The 20635-nt window shown below is 48.2% G+C and overlaps 1 protein-coding gene across 8 annotated transcripts in view; it reads left to right on the top strand.

Moving 5' to 3' along the window:
• The window catches only part of LOC124048657 (mitogen-activated protein kinase 10), a 113528-nt gene that overhangs the window by 76292 nt on the left and 16601 nt on the right, over positions 1–20635 (top strand). For all 8 annotated transcript variants that reach the window (XM_046369653.1, XM_046369654.1, XM_046369659.1 and 5 more), the window contains one exon: positions 9919–10043. In XM_046369653.1, the coding sequence (XP_046225609.1) occupies positions 9919–10043 (125 nt within the window). The remainder of the gene's footprint in view (positions 1–9918; positions 10044–20635) is intronic.

Genomic DNA, 20635 nt, shown 5'->3' with positions numbered 1-20635 from the left:
CCAGATAGCTGTGCCCCATTCTCGAGCCCGGCCAGTAAGGAGTGAAATGACGTAAGCAACCCGAGCTCTCTCTCTAGAGTATGTGTTGGGTTGGAGAGAGAACACAATCTCACACTGCGTGAGAAAGGAGCGGCACTCAGTGGGCTGCCCGGAGTAGCAAGGTGGGTTATTAACCCTAGGTTCTGGAGGCTCGGCAGGCCAGGAAGTAACAGGTGGCACGAGACGTAGACTCTGGAACTGTCCAGAGAGGTCGGAAACCTGAGCGGCCAGGTTCTCCACGGCATGGCGAGCAGCAGACAATTCCTGCTCGTGTCTGCCGAGCATGGCTCCTTGGATCTCGACGGCAGTGTAACGAGCGTCTGAAGTCGCTGGGTCCATTCCTTGGTCGGTTCCTTCTGTCATGCAGGTGAAAGAGGACCCAAAAGCGACTTGGCGAAAACAGAGTCTTTAATCCAGTAAAGTAAATACAAACAAAAAAACAACTTTCACTCGAAATGACGAGGACAAACTGGAGACTCGATCTTGAACAGCAGGTGAACAGCAGGTTGCCTCGGGAAGGCACTTGAACCAGACAGACTCAGACACCTGCTCACCACGCAGCATCTGAGGAAAACACGACACGACAGGGCGATACACAATCACAGCACGGTGAATTCTAAACAAGGAACCGACAGGACAGGAACGGAACACAAAGGAAGAAATAGGGACTCTAATCAGGGGAAAGGATCGGGAACAGGTGTGGGAAGACTAAATGATTGATTAGGGGAATAGGAACAGCTGGGAGCAGGAACGGAACGATAGAGAGAGCGAGAGAGTGAGAGAGGGAGGGGGAGAGAGAGGGATAGAAAGAGGGAAAGAACCTAATAAGACCAGCAGAGGGAAACGAATAGAATGGGAAGCACAGGGACAAGACAAGATAATAAATGACAAACATGACAATTTGTGCCATTTTAGTGGTGTGGAGGATTTGATACAAATCTGGTATTGCCCCATCACTTTATTATTCCTTTTTTTTAACATTAACATTTGTTTTATTTGTAATTTTAACCCCCCTTTTCTTCCCAATTTTGTAATATCCAATTGCGATCCATTTACAATCGAGCCATGCGTCCTCCGAAACATGACCCGCCAAGTTGCGCTGCTCCTTAACACCCGCTCGCTTAACCTGGAAGCCAGCTGCACCAATGAGGAAACACTGTTCAACTGACGATTGAGGTCAGCTTGCAGGTCCCCGGCCTGCCACAAGGAGACGCTAGAGCGCGATGAGCGAAGGAAAGCCCCCCCGGCCAAACCCTCCCCTAATCCCGGACGACACTGGGCCAATTGTGCGCCCCCCTATGGGTCTCCCGGTCATGTCCGGTCATGTCCCATCAAACTCCAGGCTGTAGTGACACCACAACACTGCGATGCAGTGCCTAAGACCGCTGTGCCACTCGGGAGGCCAATAGTTGCTAACTTTTGGGTAAAAGTAAAACAGCGGTTACTCCCTGTTCTAAACAATTTTGTTATATCGCCACCGACAGTTATATTGGGTGACTTAAGGGATAAAGCAACATGATATACCATCTCTTAATTCTGCTGGGGAAAGCTTTCCTTTTTTAAACTTCAAAATTACTGTCAAACACTTTTATACACTAGAAGGATTCATTTCAAAAGAAACTGGGAGGTCACAAGATTTTACTGATAAGTCGGACCAAATAACACGTCATGAGAGATGGGCCTGATTTCATAGACAAAGGAAATGTGCTCCTGATCGACAGTTATATTATAATATTATAATTATATTATATATAATATATATATATTTTTTTATATTGTGGTGTTTTTATTTTATGCGCTTTTGTAGTTAGAGTAATTGCTTGTTTGTTTTTGTGTGTCCACCACATTGAGGTTTTGGGATGAAGAGGATGGGGTGTTCTTGGGTAGGCGTGGAGGGTAGTCTGGTGGTCATGTCAATGGTATTACATGCCAATGATTGAAAAAAATTAAGGACAGAAATAACAAAAAATGAAGAAGAAAAAAATAGATATAAAAAATACTTCTCTTTGCAAAAAAATACATTTTTAAAATATTTGGAATAAAAAATAAACACTTTAAATAATACAAATAGGTTAGTCCCACAAATGTAAAAAAATATACATTTACATTTAAGTCATTTAGCAGACGCTCTTATCCAGAGCGACTTACAAATTGGTGCGTTCACCTTCTGACATCCAGTGGAGCAGCCACTTTACAATAGTGCATCTAAATCTTTTAAGGGGGGGGGTGAGAAGGATTACTTTATCCTATCCTAGGTATTCCTTAAAGAGGTGGGGTTTCAGGTGTCTCCGGAAGGTGGTGATTGACTCCGCTGTCCTGGCGTCGTGAGGGAGTTTGTTCCACCATTGGGGGGCCAGAGCAGCGAACAGTTTTGCCTGGGCTGAGCGGGAACTGTACTTCCTCAGTGGTAGGGAGGCGAGCAGGCCAGAGGTGGATGAACGCAGTGCCCTTGTTTGGGTGTAGGGCCTGATCAGAGCCTGGAGGTACTGAGGTGCCGTTCCCCTCACAGCTCCGTAGGCAAGCACCATGGTCTTGTTGCGGATGCGAGCTTCAACTGGAAGCCAGTGGAGAGAGCGGAGGAGCAGGGTGACGTGAGAGAACTTGGGAAGGTTGAACACCAGGCGGGCTGCGGCGTTCTGGATGAGTTGTAGGGGTTTAATGGCACAGGCAGGGAGCCCAGCCAACAGCGAGTTGCAGTAATCCAGACGGGAGATGACAAGACCCTGGATTAGGACCTGCGCCGCTTCCTGTGTGAGGCAGGGTCGTACTCTGCGGATGTTTTAGAGCATGAACCTACAGGAACGGGCCACCGCCTTGATGTTAGTTGAGAACGACAGGGTGTTGTCCAGGATCACGCCAAGGTTCTTAGCGCTCTGGGAGGAGGACACAATGGAGTTGTCAACCGTGATGGCGAGATCATGGAACGGGCAGTCCTTCCCCGGGAGGAAGAGCAGCTCCGTCTTGCCGAGGTTCAGCTTGAGGTGGTGATCCGTCATCCACACTGATATGTCTGCCAGACATGCAGAGATGCGATTCGCCACCTGGTCATCAGAAGGGGGAAAGGAGAAGATTAATTGTGTGTCGTCTGCATAGCAATGATAGGAGAGACCATGTGAGGTTATGACAGAGCCAAGTGACTTGGTGTATAGCGAGAATAGGAGAGGGCCTAGAACAGAGCCCTGGGGGACACCAGTGGTGAGAGCGCGTGGTGAGGAGACAGATTCTCGCCACGCCACCTGGTAGGAGCGACCTGTCAGGTAGGACGCAATCCAAGCGTGGGCCGCGCCGGAGATGCCCAACTCGGAGAGGGTGGAGAGGAGGATCTGATGGTTCACAGTATCGAAGGCAGCCGATAGGTCTAGAAGGATGAGAGCAGAGGAGAGAGAGTTAGCTTTAGCAGTGCGGAGCGCCTCCGTGATACAGAGAAGAGCAGTCTCAGTTGAATGACTAGTCTTGAAACCTGACTGATTTGGATCAAGAAGGTCATTCTGAGAGAGATAGCGGGAGAGCTGGCCAAGTACGGCACGTTCAAGAGTTTTGGAGAGAAAAGAAAGAAGGGATACTGGTCTGTAGTTGTTGACATCGGAGGGATCGAGTGTAGGTTTTTTCAGAAGGGGTGCAACTCTCGCTCTCTTGAAGACGGAAGGGACGTAGCCAGCGGTCAGGGATGAGTTGATGAGCGAGGTGAGGTAAGGAAGAAAGGTCTCCGGAAATGGTCTGGAGAAGAGAGGAGGGGATAGGGTCAAGCGGGCAGGTTGTTGGGCGGCCGGCCATCACAAGACGCGAGATTTCATCTGGAGAGAGAGGGGAGAAAGAGGTCAGAGCACAGGGTAGGGCAGTGTGAGCAGAACCAGCGGTGTCGTTTGACTTAGCAAACGAGGATCGGATGTCGTCGACCTTCTTTTCAAAATGGTTGACGAAGTCATCTGCAGAGAGGGAGGAGGGGGGGGGAGGGGGAGGAGGATTCAGGAGGGAGGAGAAGGTGGCAAAGAGCTTCCTAGGGTTAGAGGCAGATGCTTGGAATTTAGAGTGGTAGAAAGTGGCTTTAGAAGCAGAGACGGAGGAAAATGTAGAGAGGAGGGAGTGAAAGGATGCCAGGTCCGCAGGGAGGCGAGTTTTCCTCCATTTCCGCTCGGCTGCCCGGAGCCCTGTTCTGTGAGCTCGCAATGAGTCGTCGAGCCACGGAGCGGGAGGGGAGGACCGAGCCGGCCTGGAGGATAGGGGACATAGAGAGTCAAAGGATGCAGAAAGGGAGGAGAGGAGGGTTGAGGAGGCAGAATCAGGAGATAGGTTGGAGAAGGTTTGAGCAGAGGGAAGAGATGATAGGATGGAAGAGGAGAGAGTAGCGGGGGAGAGAGAGCGAAGGTGGAGCGATACCATCCGAGTAGGGGCAGTGTGGGAAGTGTTGGATGAGAGCGAGAGGGAAAAGGATACAAGGTGGTGGTCGGAGACTTGGAGGGGAGTTGCAATGAGGTTAGTGGAAGAACAGCATCTAGTAAAGATGAGGTCGAGCGTATTGCCTGCCTTGTGAGTAGGGGGGGGGGAGGTGAGAGGGTGAGGTCAAAAGAGGAGAGGAGTGGAAAGAAGGAGGCAGAGAGGAATGAGTCAAAGTTAGACGTGGGGAGGTTAAAGTCGCCCAGAACTGTGAGAGGTGAGCCGTCCTCAGGAAAGGAGCTTATCAAGGCATCAAGCTCATTGATGAACTCTCCGAGGGAACCTGGAGGACGATAAATGATAAGGATGTTAAGCTTGAAAGAGCTGGTAACTGTGACAGCATGGAATTCAAAGGAGGCGATAGACAGATGGGTAAGGGGAGAAAGAGAGAATGACCACTTGGGAGAGATGAGGATCCCGGTGCCACCACCCCGCTGACCAGAAGCTCTCGGGGTGTGCGAGTACACGTGGGCGGACGAAGAGAGAGCAGTGGGAGTAGCAGTGTTATCTGTGGTGATCCATGTTTCCGTCAGTGCCAAGAAGTCGAGGGACTGGAGGGAGGCATAGGCTGAGATGAACTCTGCCTTGTTGGCCGCAGATCGGCAGTTCCAGAGGCTACCGGAGACCTGGAACTCCACGTGGGTCGTGCGCGCTGGGACCACCAGATAAGGGTGGTCGCGGCCATGCGGTGTGGCGCGTTTGTATGGTCTGTGCAGAGAGGAGAGAACAGGGATAGACAGACACATAGTGTACATAGAAGCTGTTTTTCAGTCTCTCAGTGCCAGCTTTGATGCACCTGTACTGACCTCGCCTTCTGGACGATAGCGGGGTGAACAGGCAGTGGTTCAGGTGGTTGTTGTCCTTGATGATCTTTATGGCCTTCCTGTGACATCGGGTGGTGTAGGTGTCCTGGAGGGCAGGTAGTTTGCCCCCGGTGATGCGTTGTGCAGACCTCACTACCCTCTGGAGAGCCTTGCGGTTGTGGGCGGAGCAGTTGTCGTACCAGGCGGTGATACAGCCCGACAGGATGCTCTCGATTGTGCATCTGTAGAAGTTTGTGAGTGCTTTTGGTGACAAGCCGAATTTCTTCAGCCTCCTGAGGTTGAAGAGGCGCTGCTGCGTAACCAAACACAAACAGGCTTGAGTGGGGATGCTGCCAGATAATGACTAGAGTAGGAGTGTATGTTGTGCTGTATCGCCACCATTTCTCTATAAAATCCCAGCGGAAGGTGGCTGTATTACATCCAGTCAGAGGTTCCTGTAAGTCTGTCTGGATGGCAATGTATTTATTGGACGTGTCACTAATTCTTATGAAGGACTTCCTCGCAGAAGACGTTACTCAACCAGTCAGCAGGCGATATGCCAGTTAAATAATTGGTGAAACGTTGCTTGGTTATAAATTGTTTAAGGTTAATATCAGTAGTGGATAGGTGCTCATTACATACAATCAGTATCCTATAATGATGTTTATCCCCAGCGCTGTTCAGCGCGATGGTATGACATTTACCTTTTAGATTAGACGACCGGAGTTCGAATTGCAGACAGCATCATGATTCATGAAATCTCATTCTAACCAATAATGGGGCGTGCTCCATTACACATTGTGATTTAGTTTCGGGTATCAGGCTAACATTTCTAATGATTTTGTTAGCAGAGCATACAGGCTAGCAGTTTATTGCCAGTTCACCCTATGGGCACAAGGGATATTTGGATGAGGTGAGAGAGAATACAGAAGACGGCACGCAGTATACAGTAGATGGCACCCTATGTCCGGAATACAGTAGACGGCACCCTATGTCCGGATAACGTGTGCATGCCCAAATATGCTCAGGACATCCGGTCAGGACATCCTGGCGGGAAGTTATCATGTGCTCTATCTAGGGCGTGCCCAAATATGGGCATCCTGTCAGGGCATCCTGGTGGGAAGTTATCCCTTGGTTATGCCCATATAAGTGCATCCTGTTCCTGTTGTCACATGTTAGAGTGTGTGTTAATTTATGCATATATTGCATCTATTCCTTTGAAGTTGTCATGATGATTGATGTGTAGGGACCTCATTGAACTGGGGGGTGGGGGTGTTTGAATCATTTCAAAGAGGATGGCCCCACACCCCCTATTTTATTGCCCTCAGGGCTGTTGTCTATGAAGCAGGAATGTCCTGGGGTATTGTGTTGGGGGAAGACGCATTATAAATAAGACCCAGAACAACACAAGCGACCATGATAAACCACTAAAGAAATTAAACATGGATTCTGTGATCAGCGGTGAAGCAGTGATGACTAACAACGGAAGCAGGACCGCGGTTGAAACATAGAGAAAAGGTCCGTGTATAAAGCAACAATATACGATGCACCAAAACAGCGGTTTCTAAATGTGTATAGAACCCAAATACCACCAACGTTGCTGAAAGATCAAGTGATGATGTCTAATGGACAGCAATGGGGTTATCAGTTTGATTATCATGCCTGTAGAGTGAAACTCTATACGGTAGCCGAAGGAGAAGAAAATACAGACCAGACTTTAGGAGTGGACTACGGGCTTGAAGACTGTAAGGTTTTTCGCAAGGTGGAGTGTCCCAAACTGAGAGTTATCACAAAGGGGTATAGCATGTTCACGGGGTACCAGACCCGTTGGGAAGGTGCCCCTGACTCCTCAGAGAGAGTATTTCACTGGGTGAAAATACAAAGAAAGATTGGACTTCCATGTGGGTGCGTGGAGATCTATATCAGCAACGAGGAAGTCCGCAACCAAAATATTTGTGATGGTGGCCTGACTGGGGATTTTAGGTTGTGCGTGCTTATTCCTTTTAAAAGTTGGGAACTAATAGAATTGAACATTTTAGTTGATGGACGCTCTTTGTACAGAGCCAACAGCGGCAGAGCATTGTTGGGCTAAGGGAGGCATAATATATACAAATCCTGAGGATTTAGATTCAAAGGAATCCCAAGAAGGGACATCCTCAGAAGGGTCAGTCCCCGAAGAAAACTAAGTATGTGCCTGCGTTAACCACGCCCTGATACCAAAGGACTGGTTCAACAATAAAAGGAGTGCCCATAAATCCTCCGGTTCTTCATTTCAGCATATACCATGGATATTCATACAACATACCACGACTCTGATATGTCATGGGTGCCAGCCCCTAAGGACTCTATGCCTCGCAGCACACCATTCTACTCCCCCCTGGCAAGACCCCTGACACACCCTACATGTACACAGCCTGAGGATGTGTTTGATGGTGTGGTCAGTACTATTTTTGTGGACACCATCAAGGCCTCTGTAGCCACACTTTTAGACGTGGTGATTGGAGAGTATTGAAGAGAAAAATGCATAGGTTGTGAGATCAATCACCCCAGCCAGCGCCGTCATCCGTGTTTATACGAGCCCCACCACCCAGGTGGTGCAGTGGTCTAGGGCACCATTGGGAGGTTGGCCATTGTGCATCGCCCCACGGACCTCCCAGTCGCGGCGGCCTGCGACAGAGCCTGGGCGCGAACCCAAACTCTCTGGTGGCACAGCTAGCGCTGTGCTAGGGAGGGTTTGGCCGGTAGGGATATCCTTGTCTCATCGTGCACCAGCGACTCCTGTGGTGGGCCGGGCGCAGTGTACGCTAACCAAGGTCGCCAGGTGTTTTCTCCAATACATTGGTGCGGCTGGCTTCCGGGTTGGATGCGCGCTGTGTTAAGAACCAGTGCGGCTTGGTTGGGTTGTGTTTCAGAGGATGCATAACTTTCGACCTTCGTCTCTCCCGAGCCCGTACGGGAGTTGTAGCGATGAGACAAGATAGTAACTACTAATAATTGGATACTACGAAATTGGGGATAAAAATTCAAAAAATAAACAAATAAAGGAATGGTAACTACACTGGGCAGCTAGTTGGCAGAATCAAAGTAGACTATAATATATGCCATTTAGCAGACGCCTGTATCCAAAGCGAACTGGGTACAGATCATAGTCCTTGCATCGATAGCTTGGTCTATGAATTTGAAAGTTGTTACATTTCTCCAGCCCAATCCCTCAGCTTTTTACCGAAAGAGGAGCAGGGAGACCCTGTGTAATTGTTTCTACTACTGATTGCCATTTAAGAAATTAAGATGCAGATTAAATAGATACCAAAATATGTTACATATACTATAAAAATGTCCCATTACTCAGACAGCATCCAGCACAGCAAACAGTCAATCACTCAAATGTATTTTACAAAAGCCCTTTTTACATCAAAATAATAAATGTCAATTGGCTTTTCATAGCTGAGTATTCACAGGTTGAGAGAGAGAATCGAAACAGCAGAACTGGGACAAGGTAGCACATCCGTTGATGTAGAAAAACAATTCCACTCCGCTGTGTATTTTTGAATTGGCTCTGAGTTCTGGTCTTCACTGACCTCACTCTCCGTCAGCTCCATCTGTGGCCGATAGGGGCAGGACTCGGTTGTATACTGATGGTCGTGAGCGCAATCCTTCGGAGCTCCAAGCTCTTTAGTGATGGTGGACCTCTTCTCCACCGCCGCTCAGGAACACTCAGGAACACTCAGGAACACTCTGGAACACTCTGGAACACTCTGGAACACTCTGGCACCTAGGGGTCAGTTTGGCATGCTGTACTAACCTGCAGAGTAACCACACTAACCTGCACTTTTCGGAAACTCCCGGTTGCTGCATCGAAAGTGCCCTTCATTGCGAAGTCTGCCTCCGCAAAGTGCTGTCTGCAGATCCTTCTAGCTCAAGCTGGCACGTCATTCCTCTTCAGGACATGGAGCCACTTCTTCAAAAGTTGTGGGTCCTTGGGCAGGATGGTAATTTACCAAGGGATTTTTTTGTTGCCAATTCATACAGCCTGGCGCTATACAGTTCATGTTTCAATTACTACTTGTTGTTGCCATCTTCGTTGTCTGCACCTAACCTTACTCTCTTCGATTCACTCTCCGCGCGAAGACTCAATACCACAGACAATTTGCTGATTCCTGCCAGTGACGCACTGGCGTCAGTCGTTACTATGGCAATTAAAAAAGGGCGCTGACCATAGCACAAATAAACCTTGTTGACGATCAAAATACTGAATATAGAGATGTTTTTTTATGTTAAATGCACGTTTAGTATTAGTGAATTGAATACATCTCTTTGCTTAGATTTACTTCCTAAAGTGTTTCCATTCCCCTTTAAGCCTTGACTGTGGTGCAAACAGAGGGATAATCTTAAAGGCACTGTAAACTATTGTCTCACACCTTGGCTGTGTCTGAAATGGCACCCTATTCCCTATATCGCATACCTCTTTTGATCAGAGCCCTATTCGAATTTAGTGCACTACATAGTATAAGGTGCCATTTCAGATGCAGACTGTTTGATACAGTGTGTTATTGCTGATTGATTTTCTTCTTCTCTCATGTCCTTTCCCTTGACTCTGAACCCTGTATGGAACCTGAATCTGCTTATATTTCTGTCTCCACAGCTAGCCAGGCCAGAGATCTGTTGTCTAAGATGTTGATTATTGATCCAGCCAAGCGGATACAAGTGGACGAAGCCTTACAGCACCCCTACATCAACGTTTGGTACGACCCAGCCGAGGTGGAGGCGGTGAGTAGGAAAAGCAATGAAGGAATTCGAATGACGTCATTCTATGTGGATGAGTTTGTACCCAGCTAGCATATACAGTACCAGTCAAATGTTTGGACACACCTACTCATTCCAGGGTCTTTCATTATTTTTACCATTTTCTACAAAATTATGAAATAACACACATCATGTAGTAACCACAAAAGTGTTAAACAATTTTAGATTCTTCAAAGTAGCCACCCTTTGCCTTGATCACAGCTTTGCACACACTTGCTTGGCATTCTCTCAACCAGTTTCATAAGGAATGCTTTTCCAGCAGTTTTGAAGGAGTTCCCACGTATGCTGAGCACTTGTTGGCTGCTTTTCCTTTACTCTGCGGTCCAACTCATCCCAAACTATCTCATTTGGGTTGAGGTCGGGTAATCGTGGAGGCCAGGTCATCTAATGCAGCACTCCATCACTCTTCTTGGTCAAATAGCCCTTACACAGTGTGTTTTGGGTCATTTGGCTGTTAAAAATGAAATGATAGTCCCACTAAGCGCAAACCAGATGGGATGGCATATCACTGCCGAATGCTGTGGTAGCCATGCTAGTTAAGTGTGCTTTGAATTCTAAATAAATCACAGACAGCGTCACCAGGAAATCACACCATCACACCTCCTCCTCCATGCTTCACGGTGGTAACCACACATGCAGAGATCATCTGTTCACATCTGAGGTGCAGTTAACTCAATGAACTTATCCTCTGCAGCAGAGGTAACTCTGGGTCTTCCTTTCCTGTGGTGGTCCTCATGAGAGCCAGTTTCATCATAGCGCTTGATGTTTTTTGCGACTGCACTTGAAGAAACTTTCAAGGTTCTTGAAATGTTCCTGATTGACTGACCTTCATGTCTTAAAGTAATGATGGGCTGTCATTTCTCTTTGCTTATTTGAGCTGTTCTTGCCATAATATGGACTTGATCTTTGACCAAATAGGGCTATCTTCTGCATACCCCCTCTTGTCTCAAACACATTAATAAGGAAAGACATTCCACAAATTAACTTATAACTAGGTGTTAGAGGAATGTAATAATCTCATAACACTAGGCACACCTGTTAATTGAAATGCATTCCATGACTACCTCATGAAGCTGGCTGAGAGAATGCCAAGAGTGTGAATCTCAAATATTAAATATATTTTGATTTGTTTAACACTTTTTTGGTTACTACATGATTCCATATGTGTGAATAGGTGTGTCCAAACTTTTGACTGGTACTGTAATGTTTTGAGAACCATATGTTTCTTAGAGCTTGGTGATGGCATGGTTGTATTTTGCATACAACCTTCCCACAACTTTTTGGGAATGGTGCAGGATAGTTGTTTGGCATTGGAAAATTCTCAGCACATTTAAGGAACTTGACAAAAACAAATGTATTTTCATGGTATTTCATTACTAACAGTTATTTAAAAACATTCCGTTCTTAGCATCAGCAAAACATATTGAAATATTAAATACAAGTTTTAAGGAAGTTATTCAATTAATACAATTTCACAGGATCATTCTCAGAACATCCCTGCAACCTAAAAATAAACATTCCCATGAAATCAAAATGTTCTGTTTTACCTGTCAGGAAAGGTATGGCTTTGTTCCCATAACCAATGTGAAACCAAAAACATACATTCCCACATTCCCAAGGCACCAAATGTGCAACTGGGTAGCCAGGATGAGAGTGGCAGCCTTATAGATTTTTTATTTATTTTATTTGACCTTCATTTAACTAGGCAAGTCAGTTAAGAGCAAATTCTTATTTACAATGATGGCCTACCCCGGGCCAAACCCTAACCCGGACAGTGCTGGGCCAATTGTGCGCCGTCCTATGGGTGGCTGTGATACAGCCTGGAATCAAACCAAGGTCTGCAGTGATACCTCGCTGCGCCACTCGGGAGCCCAAGATTAGTAGCCCTTGCTCAATCCTATAGCTCAGTGCCTATTTAGTTAAGCCTGTTTCCATTTGCCTTGTTTGTATTAGAGGTGTGAAGATATACACTGCTCAAAAAAATAAAGGGAACTTAAACAACACAATGTAACTCCAAGTCAATCCTTTGACTCTCTATGTCCCCTATCTTCCAGGCCGGCTCGGTCCTCCCCTCCCGCTCCGTGGCTTGACGACTCATTGCGAGCTCACAGAACAGGGCTCCGGGCAGCCGAGCGGAAATGGAGGATAACTCGCCTCCCTGCGGACCTGGCATCCTTTCACTCCCTCCTCTCTACATTTTCCTCCTCTGTCTCTGCTGCTAAAGCCACTTTCTACCACTCTAAATTCCAAGCATCTGCCTCTAACCCTAGGAAGCTCTTTGCCACCTTCTCCTCCCTCCTGAATCCTCCTCCCCCTCCCCCCCCCTCCTCCCTCTCTGCAGATGACTTCGTCAACCATTTTGAAAAGAAGGTCGACGACATCCGATCCTCGTTTGCTAAGTCAAACGACACCGCTGGTTCTGCTCACAGTGCCCTACCCTGTGCTCTGACCTCTTTCTCCCCTCTCTCTCCAGATGAAATCTCGCGTCTTGTGACGGCCGGCCGCCCAACAACCTGCCCGCTTGACCCTATCCCCTCCTCTCTTCTCCAGACCATTTCCGGAGACCTTCTCCCTTACCTCACCTCGCTCATCAACTTATCCCTGACCGCTGGCTACGTCCCTTCCGTCTTCAAGAGAGCGAGAGTTGCACCCCTTCTGAAAAAACCTACACTCGATCCCTCCGATGTCAACAACTACAGACCAGTATCCCTTCTTTCTTTTCTCTCCAAAACTCTTGAACGTGCCGTCCTTGGTCAGCTCTCCCGCTATCTCTCTCAGAATGACCTTCTTGATCCAAATCAGTCAGGTTTCAAGACTAGTCATTCAACTGAGACTGCTCTTCTCTGTATCACGGAGGCGCTCCGCACCGCTAAAGCTAACTCTCTCTCCTCTGCTCTCATCCTTCTAGACCTATCGGCTGCCTTCGATACTGTGAACCATCAGATCCTCCTCTCCACCCTCTCCGAGTTGGGCATCTCCGGCGTGGCCCACGCTTGGATTGCGTCCTACCTGACAGGTCGCTCCTACCAGGTGGCGTGGCGAGAATCTGTCTCCTCAACATGCGCTCTCACCACTGGTGTCCCCCAGGGCTCTGTTCTAGGCCCTCTCCTATTCTCGCTATACACCAAGTCACTTGGCTCTGTCATAACCTCACATGGTCTCTCCTATCATTGCTATGCAGACGACACACAATTAATCTTCTCCTTTCCCCCTTCTGATGACCAGGTGGCGAATCGCATCTCTGCATGTCTGGCAGACATATCAGTGTGGATGACGGATCACCACCTCAAGCTGAACTTCGGCAAGACGGAGCTGCTCTTCCTCCCGGGAAGGACTGCCCGTTCCATGATCTCGCCATCACGGTTGACAACTCCATTGTGTCCTCCTCCCAGAGCGCTAAGAACCTTGGCGTGATCCTGGACAACACCCTGTCGTTCTCAACTAACATCAAGGCGGTGGCCCGTTCCTGTAGGTTCATGCTCTACAACATCCGCAGAGTACGACCCTGCCTCACACAGGAAGCGGCACAGGTCCTAATCCAGGCACTTGTCATCTCCCGTCTGGATTACTGCAACTCGCTGTTGGCTGGGCTCCCTGCCTGTGCCATTAAACCCCTACAACTCATCCAGAACGCCGCAGCCTTTCTGGTGTTCAACCTTCCCAAGTTCTCTCACGTCACCCCGCTCCTCCGCTCTCTCCACTGGCTTCCAGTTGAAGCTCGCATCCGCTACAAGACCATGGTGCTTGCCTACGGAGCTGTGAGGGGAACGGCACCTCAGTACCTCCAGGCTCTGATCAGGCCCTACACCCAAATAAGGGCACTGCGTTCATCCACCTCTGGCCTGCTCGCCTCCCTACCACTGAGGAAGTACAGTTCCCGCTCAGCCCAGTCAAAACTATTCGCTGCTCTGGCTCCCCAATGGTGGAACAAACTCCCTCACGACGCCAGGACAGCGGAGTCAATCACCACCTTCCGGAGACACCTGAAACCTCACCTCTTTAAGGAATACCTAGGATAGGATAAAGTAATCCTTCTCACCCCCCTTAAAATATGTAGATGCACTATTGTAAAGTGGCTGTTCCACTGGATGTCATAAGGTGAATGCACCAATTTGTAAGTCGCTCTGGATAAGAGCGTCTGCTAAATGACTTAAATGTAAATGTAAATGTCAATCACACTTCTGTGAAATCAAACTGTCCACTTAGGAAGCAACACTGATTTAAAATAATTTCACATGCTGTTGTGCAAATGGAATAGAGAACAGGTGGAAATTGTAGGCATTTAGCAAGACACCCCCAATAAAGGAGTGGTTCTGCAGGTGGGGACCACAGACCACTTCTCAGTTCCTATGCTTCCTGGCTGATGTTTTGGTCACTTTTGAATGCTGGCGGTGCTTTCACTCTAGTGGTAGCATGAGACTGAGTCTACAACCCACACAAGTGGCTCAGTTAGTGCAGCTCATCCAGGATGGCACATCAATGCGAGCTGTGGCAAGAAGGTTTGCTGTGTCTGTCAGCGTAGTGTCCAGAGCATGGAGGCGCTACCAGGAGACAGGCCAGTACATCAGGAGATGTGGAGGAGGCCGTAGGAGGGCAACAACCCAGCAGCAGGACCGCTACCTCCGCCTTTGTGCAAGGAGGAGCAGGAGGAGCACTGCCAGAGCCCTGCAAAATGACCTCCAGCAGGCCACAAATGTGCATGTGTCTGCTCAAACGGTCAGAACCAGACTCCATGAGGGTGGTTTGAGGGCCCGACGTCCACAGGTGGGGGTTGTGCTTACAGCCCAACACCGTGCAGGACGTTTGGCATTTGCCAGAGAACACCAAGATTGGCAAATTCGCCACTGGCGCCCTGTGCTCTTCACAGATGAAAGCAGGTTCACACTGAGCACATGTGACAGAGTCTGGAGACACCGTGGAGAACGTTCTGCTGCCTGCAACATCCTCCAGCATGACTGGTTTGGCGGTGGGTCAGTCATGGTGTGGGGTGGCATTTCTTTGGGGGGCCGCACAGCCCTCCATGTGCTCGCCAGAGATAGCCTGACTGCCATTAGGTACCGATGAGATCCTCAGACCCCTTGTGAGACCATATGCTGGTGCGGTTGGCCCTGGGTTCCTCCTAATACAAGACAATGCTAGACCTCATGTGGCTGGAGTGTATCAGCAGTTCCTGCAAGAGGAAGGCATTGATGCTATGGACTGGCCCGCCCGTTTCCCAGACCTGAATCCAATTGAGCACATCATGTCTCGCTCCATCCATCCATCCTCCATCTGTGTTGCACCACAGACTGTCTGGGAGGAGATCCCTCAGGAGACCATCCGCCACCTCATCGGGAGCATGCCCAGGCGTTGTAGAGAGGTCATACAGGCACGTGGAGGCCACACACAATACTGAGCCTCATTTTTTACTTGTTTTAAGGACATTACATCAAAGTTGGATCAGCCTGTAGTGTGGTTTTCCACTTTAATTTTGAGTGTGACTCCATGTCTCCATGGGTTGATAAATTTGATTTCCATTGATCATGTTTGTGTGATTTTGTTGTCAGCACATTCAACTATGTAAAGAAAAAGTATTTAATAAGAATATTTCATTCATTTAGATCTAGGATGTGTTTTTTAGTGTTCCCTTTATTTTTTTGAGCAGTGTATATAATGTAGGTAAATGGACAGCTTTCTTTGTATGTTAAGTTCCCCACTCATAATGGTTTCTATGGGAACTGTCCAGAGAGAGTGCCTTTTTTTTCTTCCTTTTTTTCACATCTCATAATATTTATTTTTTGGTCACCCCTGCTTGTCTTCATGGTTTGACCTTTAAATGCCATCTCTGACCCACTTAGGCTTATCTGGTATTGTGTAATCATAGAAACATGTTTGCATGTTACTGACCATCATGTACTGTAGATACATCCCAGCAGGCTACACTGATTGTTTTGCCTGCTGGAATGTGCATGATTCCTCAAATAGGACACATACACACAATGTCGATACTTTTGGAGAATACACTATATTCTCCTCCAAGGGTTGTGATTGATGGTAGTTGTGTGATAAGGACAGATCTTACTGGAACGTAATAGGCATAATAGCAGGCATTTGTTGAGGTCCACTGGTTATGTGCTTATGTATTAAGTATAGTCATTCCCTCTTAAAGACCTTTGTCATTATGAGATGATAGTGAGATTGGGAAAAATCCATATGCAGGCTGTCTCTTGCTTGATTAATTATTTAGATGCATCACACACAAAGTAGCCTATTTGCCTATGCATAATGCAATACAGTAGGAATGGCTTTCCCTGAACTGTAATACAGTGAAACATACAGTACATAGGACTGGCATGGTGCATGATAAGCACATGTATATATGTTCCCAATAATTAAATGTAGTACAGTGCATTCAAAAAGTATTCAGACTCCTTGACTTTTTTCACATTTTGTTACATTACAGCCTTATTCTAAAATGTATTAAACCGTTTTTTCCCCTCATCAATCTACACACAATACCCCATAATCACAAAGCAAAAACAGGTTGAGATTTGTTTGCAAATGTATTGAAAATAAAAATGTATATTTTGACTCTGTCAATCACCACATCCTCATCGGCAGACTCGACAGCCTTGGTTTTTCAAATGACTGCCTCGCCTGGTTCACCAACTACTTCTCTGATAGAGTTCAGTGTGTCAAATCGGAGGGTCTGTTGTCCGGGCCTCTGGCAGTCTCTATGGGTGTCATGCAGGTAAAAGAGGACCCAAAAGCGACTTAACAGAAACAGAGTTTAATAATGTTCAAAACGGAATAACTGACATCCTCTAGATTTGTAGAGGGGAAAACAACTGGAGAAGCGGCCACAGACTGCAGGTCGCTTACAGGCGCAGGCCGTAGTCGACTGAGACACCTGCTCACACGCAGCGTCTGATGAAGGCACAAAACACGACAGGACAGGGTGATACACAATCACGGCAAAAAACACGACAGGACAGGGCGAAACGCAATCACAGCATGGTGAATACAATACAAGGAACCGACGGCACAGGAACGGAACACAAAGGAATAAATAGGGACTCTAATCAGGGGAAAGGATCGGGAACAGGTGTGGGAAGACTAAATGATGATTAGGGGAATAGGAACAGCTGGGAGCAGGAACGGAACGATAGAGAGAAGAGAGAGCGAGAGAGTGAGAGAGGGAGGGGGAGAGAGAGGGATAGGAGGGAAAGAACCCAATAAGACCAGCAGAGGGAAACGAATAGCATGGGGAGCACAGGGACAAGACATGATAATAAATGACAAACATGACAGTACCCCCCACTCACCGGCGCCTCCTGGCGCTCTCGAGGAGGAACACTGGCAGCAACGGAGGAAATCATAGATCAAACGGTCCAGCACGTCCCGAGAAAGAACCCCACTCCTCTCCTCAGGACCGTAACGAAAACGATAAAAAGGGAAACTAGGGTACTACTCTAAAAAAAAAATGAGAACTAGGGACAGACTGAGACACAGCAAGGGCAGGGACAAGAACAGGAGAGATGCGATGGCAGGGAACAGACTGAGACCCAGCAAGACCAGGAGCAGAAGCAGAAAAAAATTACCAGACTTCTTCTGCGCGCAGTCTGAACACGCAGCCACGAAACGGCGCGTGTCACGCTCCTGAGTCGGCCACCAAAAGCGCTGGCGAATAGACGCAAGAGTGCCTCGAACACCGGGATGACCAGCTAACTTGGCAGAGTGAGCCCACTGAAGAACAGCCAGACGAGTGGAAACAGGAACGAAAAGGAGGTTACTAGGACAAGCGCGCGGCGACGCAGTGTGCGTGAGTGCTTGCTTAACCTGTCTTTCAATTCCCCAGACTGTCAACCCGACAACACGCCCATAAGGAAGAATCCCCTCGAGATCAGTAGAAGCCACAGAAGAACTAAACAGACGGGATAAGGCATCAGGCTTGGTGTTCTTGCTACCCGGACGGTAAGAAATCACAAACTCGAAACGAGCGAAAAACAACGCCCAACGAGCTTGACGGGCATTAAGTCGTTTGGCAGAACGGATGTACTCAAGGTTCTTATGGTCTGTCCAAACGACAAAAGGAACGGTCGCCCCCTCCAACCACTGTCGCCATTCGCCTAGGGCTAAGCGGATGGCGAGCAGTTCACGGTTACCCACATCATAGTTGCGCTCAGATGGCGACAGGCGATGAGAAAAATAAGCGCAAGGATGAACCTTATCGTCAGACTGGAAGCGCTGGGATAGAATGGCTCCCACGCCTACCTCTGAAGCGTCAACCTCGACAATAAATTGTCTAGTGACGTCAGGAGTAACGAGGATAGGAGCGGACGTAAAACGTTCTTTTAGAAGATCAAAAGCTCCCTGGGCGGAACCGGACCACTTAAAACACGTCTTGACAGAAGTAAGAGCTGTGAGAGGGCAGCAACTTGACCGAAATTACGAATGAAACGCCGATAGAAATTAGCGAAACCTAAAAAGCGCTGCAACTCGACACGTGACCTTGGAACGGGCCAATCACTGACAGCTTGGACCTTAGCGGAATCCATCTGAATGCCTTCAGCGGAAATAACGGAACCGAGAAAAGTAACGGAGGAGACATGAAAAGAGCACTTCTCAGCCTTTACGTAGAGACAATTCTCTAAAAGGCGCTGTAGAACACGTCGAACGTGCTGAACATGAATCTCGAGTGACGGAGAAAAAATCAGGATATCGTCAAGATAGACAAAAACAAAAATGTTCAGCATGTCTCTCAGAACATCATTAACTAATGCCTGAAAAACAGCTGGCGCATTGGCGAGACCGAACGGCAGAACCCGGTACTCAAAATGCCCTAACGGAGTGTTAAACGCCGTTTTCCACTCGTCCCCCTCTCTGATGCGCACGAGATGGTAAGCGTTACGAAGGTCCAACTTAGTAAAGCACCTGGCTCCCTGCAGAATCTCGAAGGCTGATGACATAAGGGGAAGCGGATAACGATTCTTAACCGTTATGTCATTCAGCCCTCGATAATCCACGCAGGGGCGCAGAGTACCGTCCTTCTTCTTAACAAAAAGAACCCCGCCCCGGCCGGAGAAGAAGAAGGCACTATGGTACCGGCGTCAAGAGACACAGACAAATAATCCTCGAGAGCCTTACGTTCGGGAGCCGACAGAGAGTATAGTCTACCTCGAGGAGGCGTGGTCCCTGGAAGGAGATCAATACTACAATCATACGACCGGTGAGGAGGAAGGGAGTTGGCTCGGGACCGACTGAAGACCGTGCGCAGATCATGATATTCCTCCGGCACTCCTGTCAAATCGCCAGGTTCCTCCTGAGAAGTAGGGAGAGAAGAAACGGGAGGGATGGCAGACATTAAACACTTCACATGACAAGAAACGTTCCAGGATAGGATAGAATTACTAGACCAATTAATAGAAGGATTATGACATACTAGCCAGGGATGACCCAAAACAACAGGTGTAAACGGTGAACGGAAAATCAAAAAGAAATAGTCTCACTGTGGTTACCAGATACTGTGAGAGTTAAAGGTAGTGTCTCAAATTTGATACTGGGAAGATGACTACCATCTAAGGCAAACATGGGCGTAGGCTTGTCTAACGGTCTGAAAGGAATGTTATGTTTCCGAACCCATGCTTCGTCCATGAAACAACCCTCAGCCCCAGAGTCAATCAAGGCACTGCATGTAGCACCCGAACCGGTCCAGCGTAGATGGACCGACATAGTAGTACAAGATCTAGATGAAGAGGACTGAGTAGTAGCGCTCACCAGTAGCCCTCCGCTTACTGATGGGCTCTGGCCTCTTACTGGACATGAATTAACAAAATGTCCAGCAACTCCGCAATAGAGGCACAGGCGGTTGGTGATCCTCCGTTCCCTCTCCTTATTCGAGATGCGAATCCCTCCCAGCTGCATGGGCTCAGTCTCAAAGCCAGAGGAGGGAGATGGTTGCGATGCGGAGCAGGGAAACACCGTTGATGCGAGCTCTCTTCCACGAGCCCGGTGACGAAGATCTACCCGTCGTTCTATGCGGATGGCGAGAGCAATCAAAGAGTCCACATCTGAAGGAACCTCCCGGGAGAGAATCTCATCCTTAACCGCTGCGTGGAGTCCCTCCAGAAAACGAGCGAGCAGCGCCGGCTCGTTCCACTCACTAGAGGCAGCAAGAGTGCGAAACTCAATGGAATAATCCGTTATGGACCGTTCACCTTGGCATAAGGAAGCCAGGGCCCTAGAAGCCTCCTCACCAAAAACTGAACGGTCAAAAACCCGAATCATCTCCTCTTTAAAGTTCTGGAATCTGTTAGAGCAATCAGCCCTTGCCTCCCAGATAGCTGTGCCCCATTCTCGAGCCCGGCCAGTAAGGAGTGAAATGACGTAAGCAACCCGAGCTCTCTCTCTAGAGTATGTGTGGGGTTGGAGAGAGAACACAATCTCACACTGCGTGAGAAAGGAGCGGCACTCAGTGGGCTGCCCGGAGTAGCAAGGTGGGTTATTAACCCTGGGTTCTGGAGGCTCGGCAGGCCAGGGAGTAACAGGTGGCACGAGACGTAGACTCTGGAACTGTC

Source organism: Oncorhynchus gorbuscha, linkage group LG11, assembly GCF_021184085.1.
Source record: "Oncorhynchus gorbuscha isolate QuinsamMale2020 ecotype Even-year linkage group LG11, OgorEven_v1.0, whole genome shotgun sequence".
Classification (NCBI taxonomy): Eukaryota; Metazoa; Chordata; class Actinopteri; order Salmoniformes; family Salmonidae; genus Oncorhynchus; species Oncorhynchus gorbuscha.
Note: the sequence above shows the minus strand (reverse complement) of the source record. Positions and strands in the feature narration are given on the sequence as shown.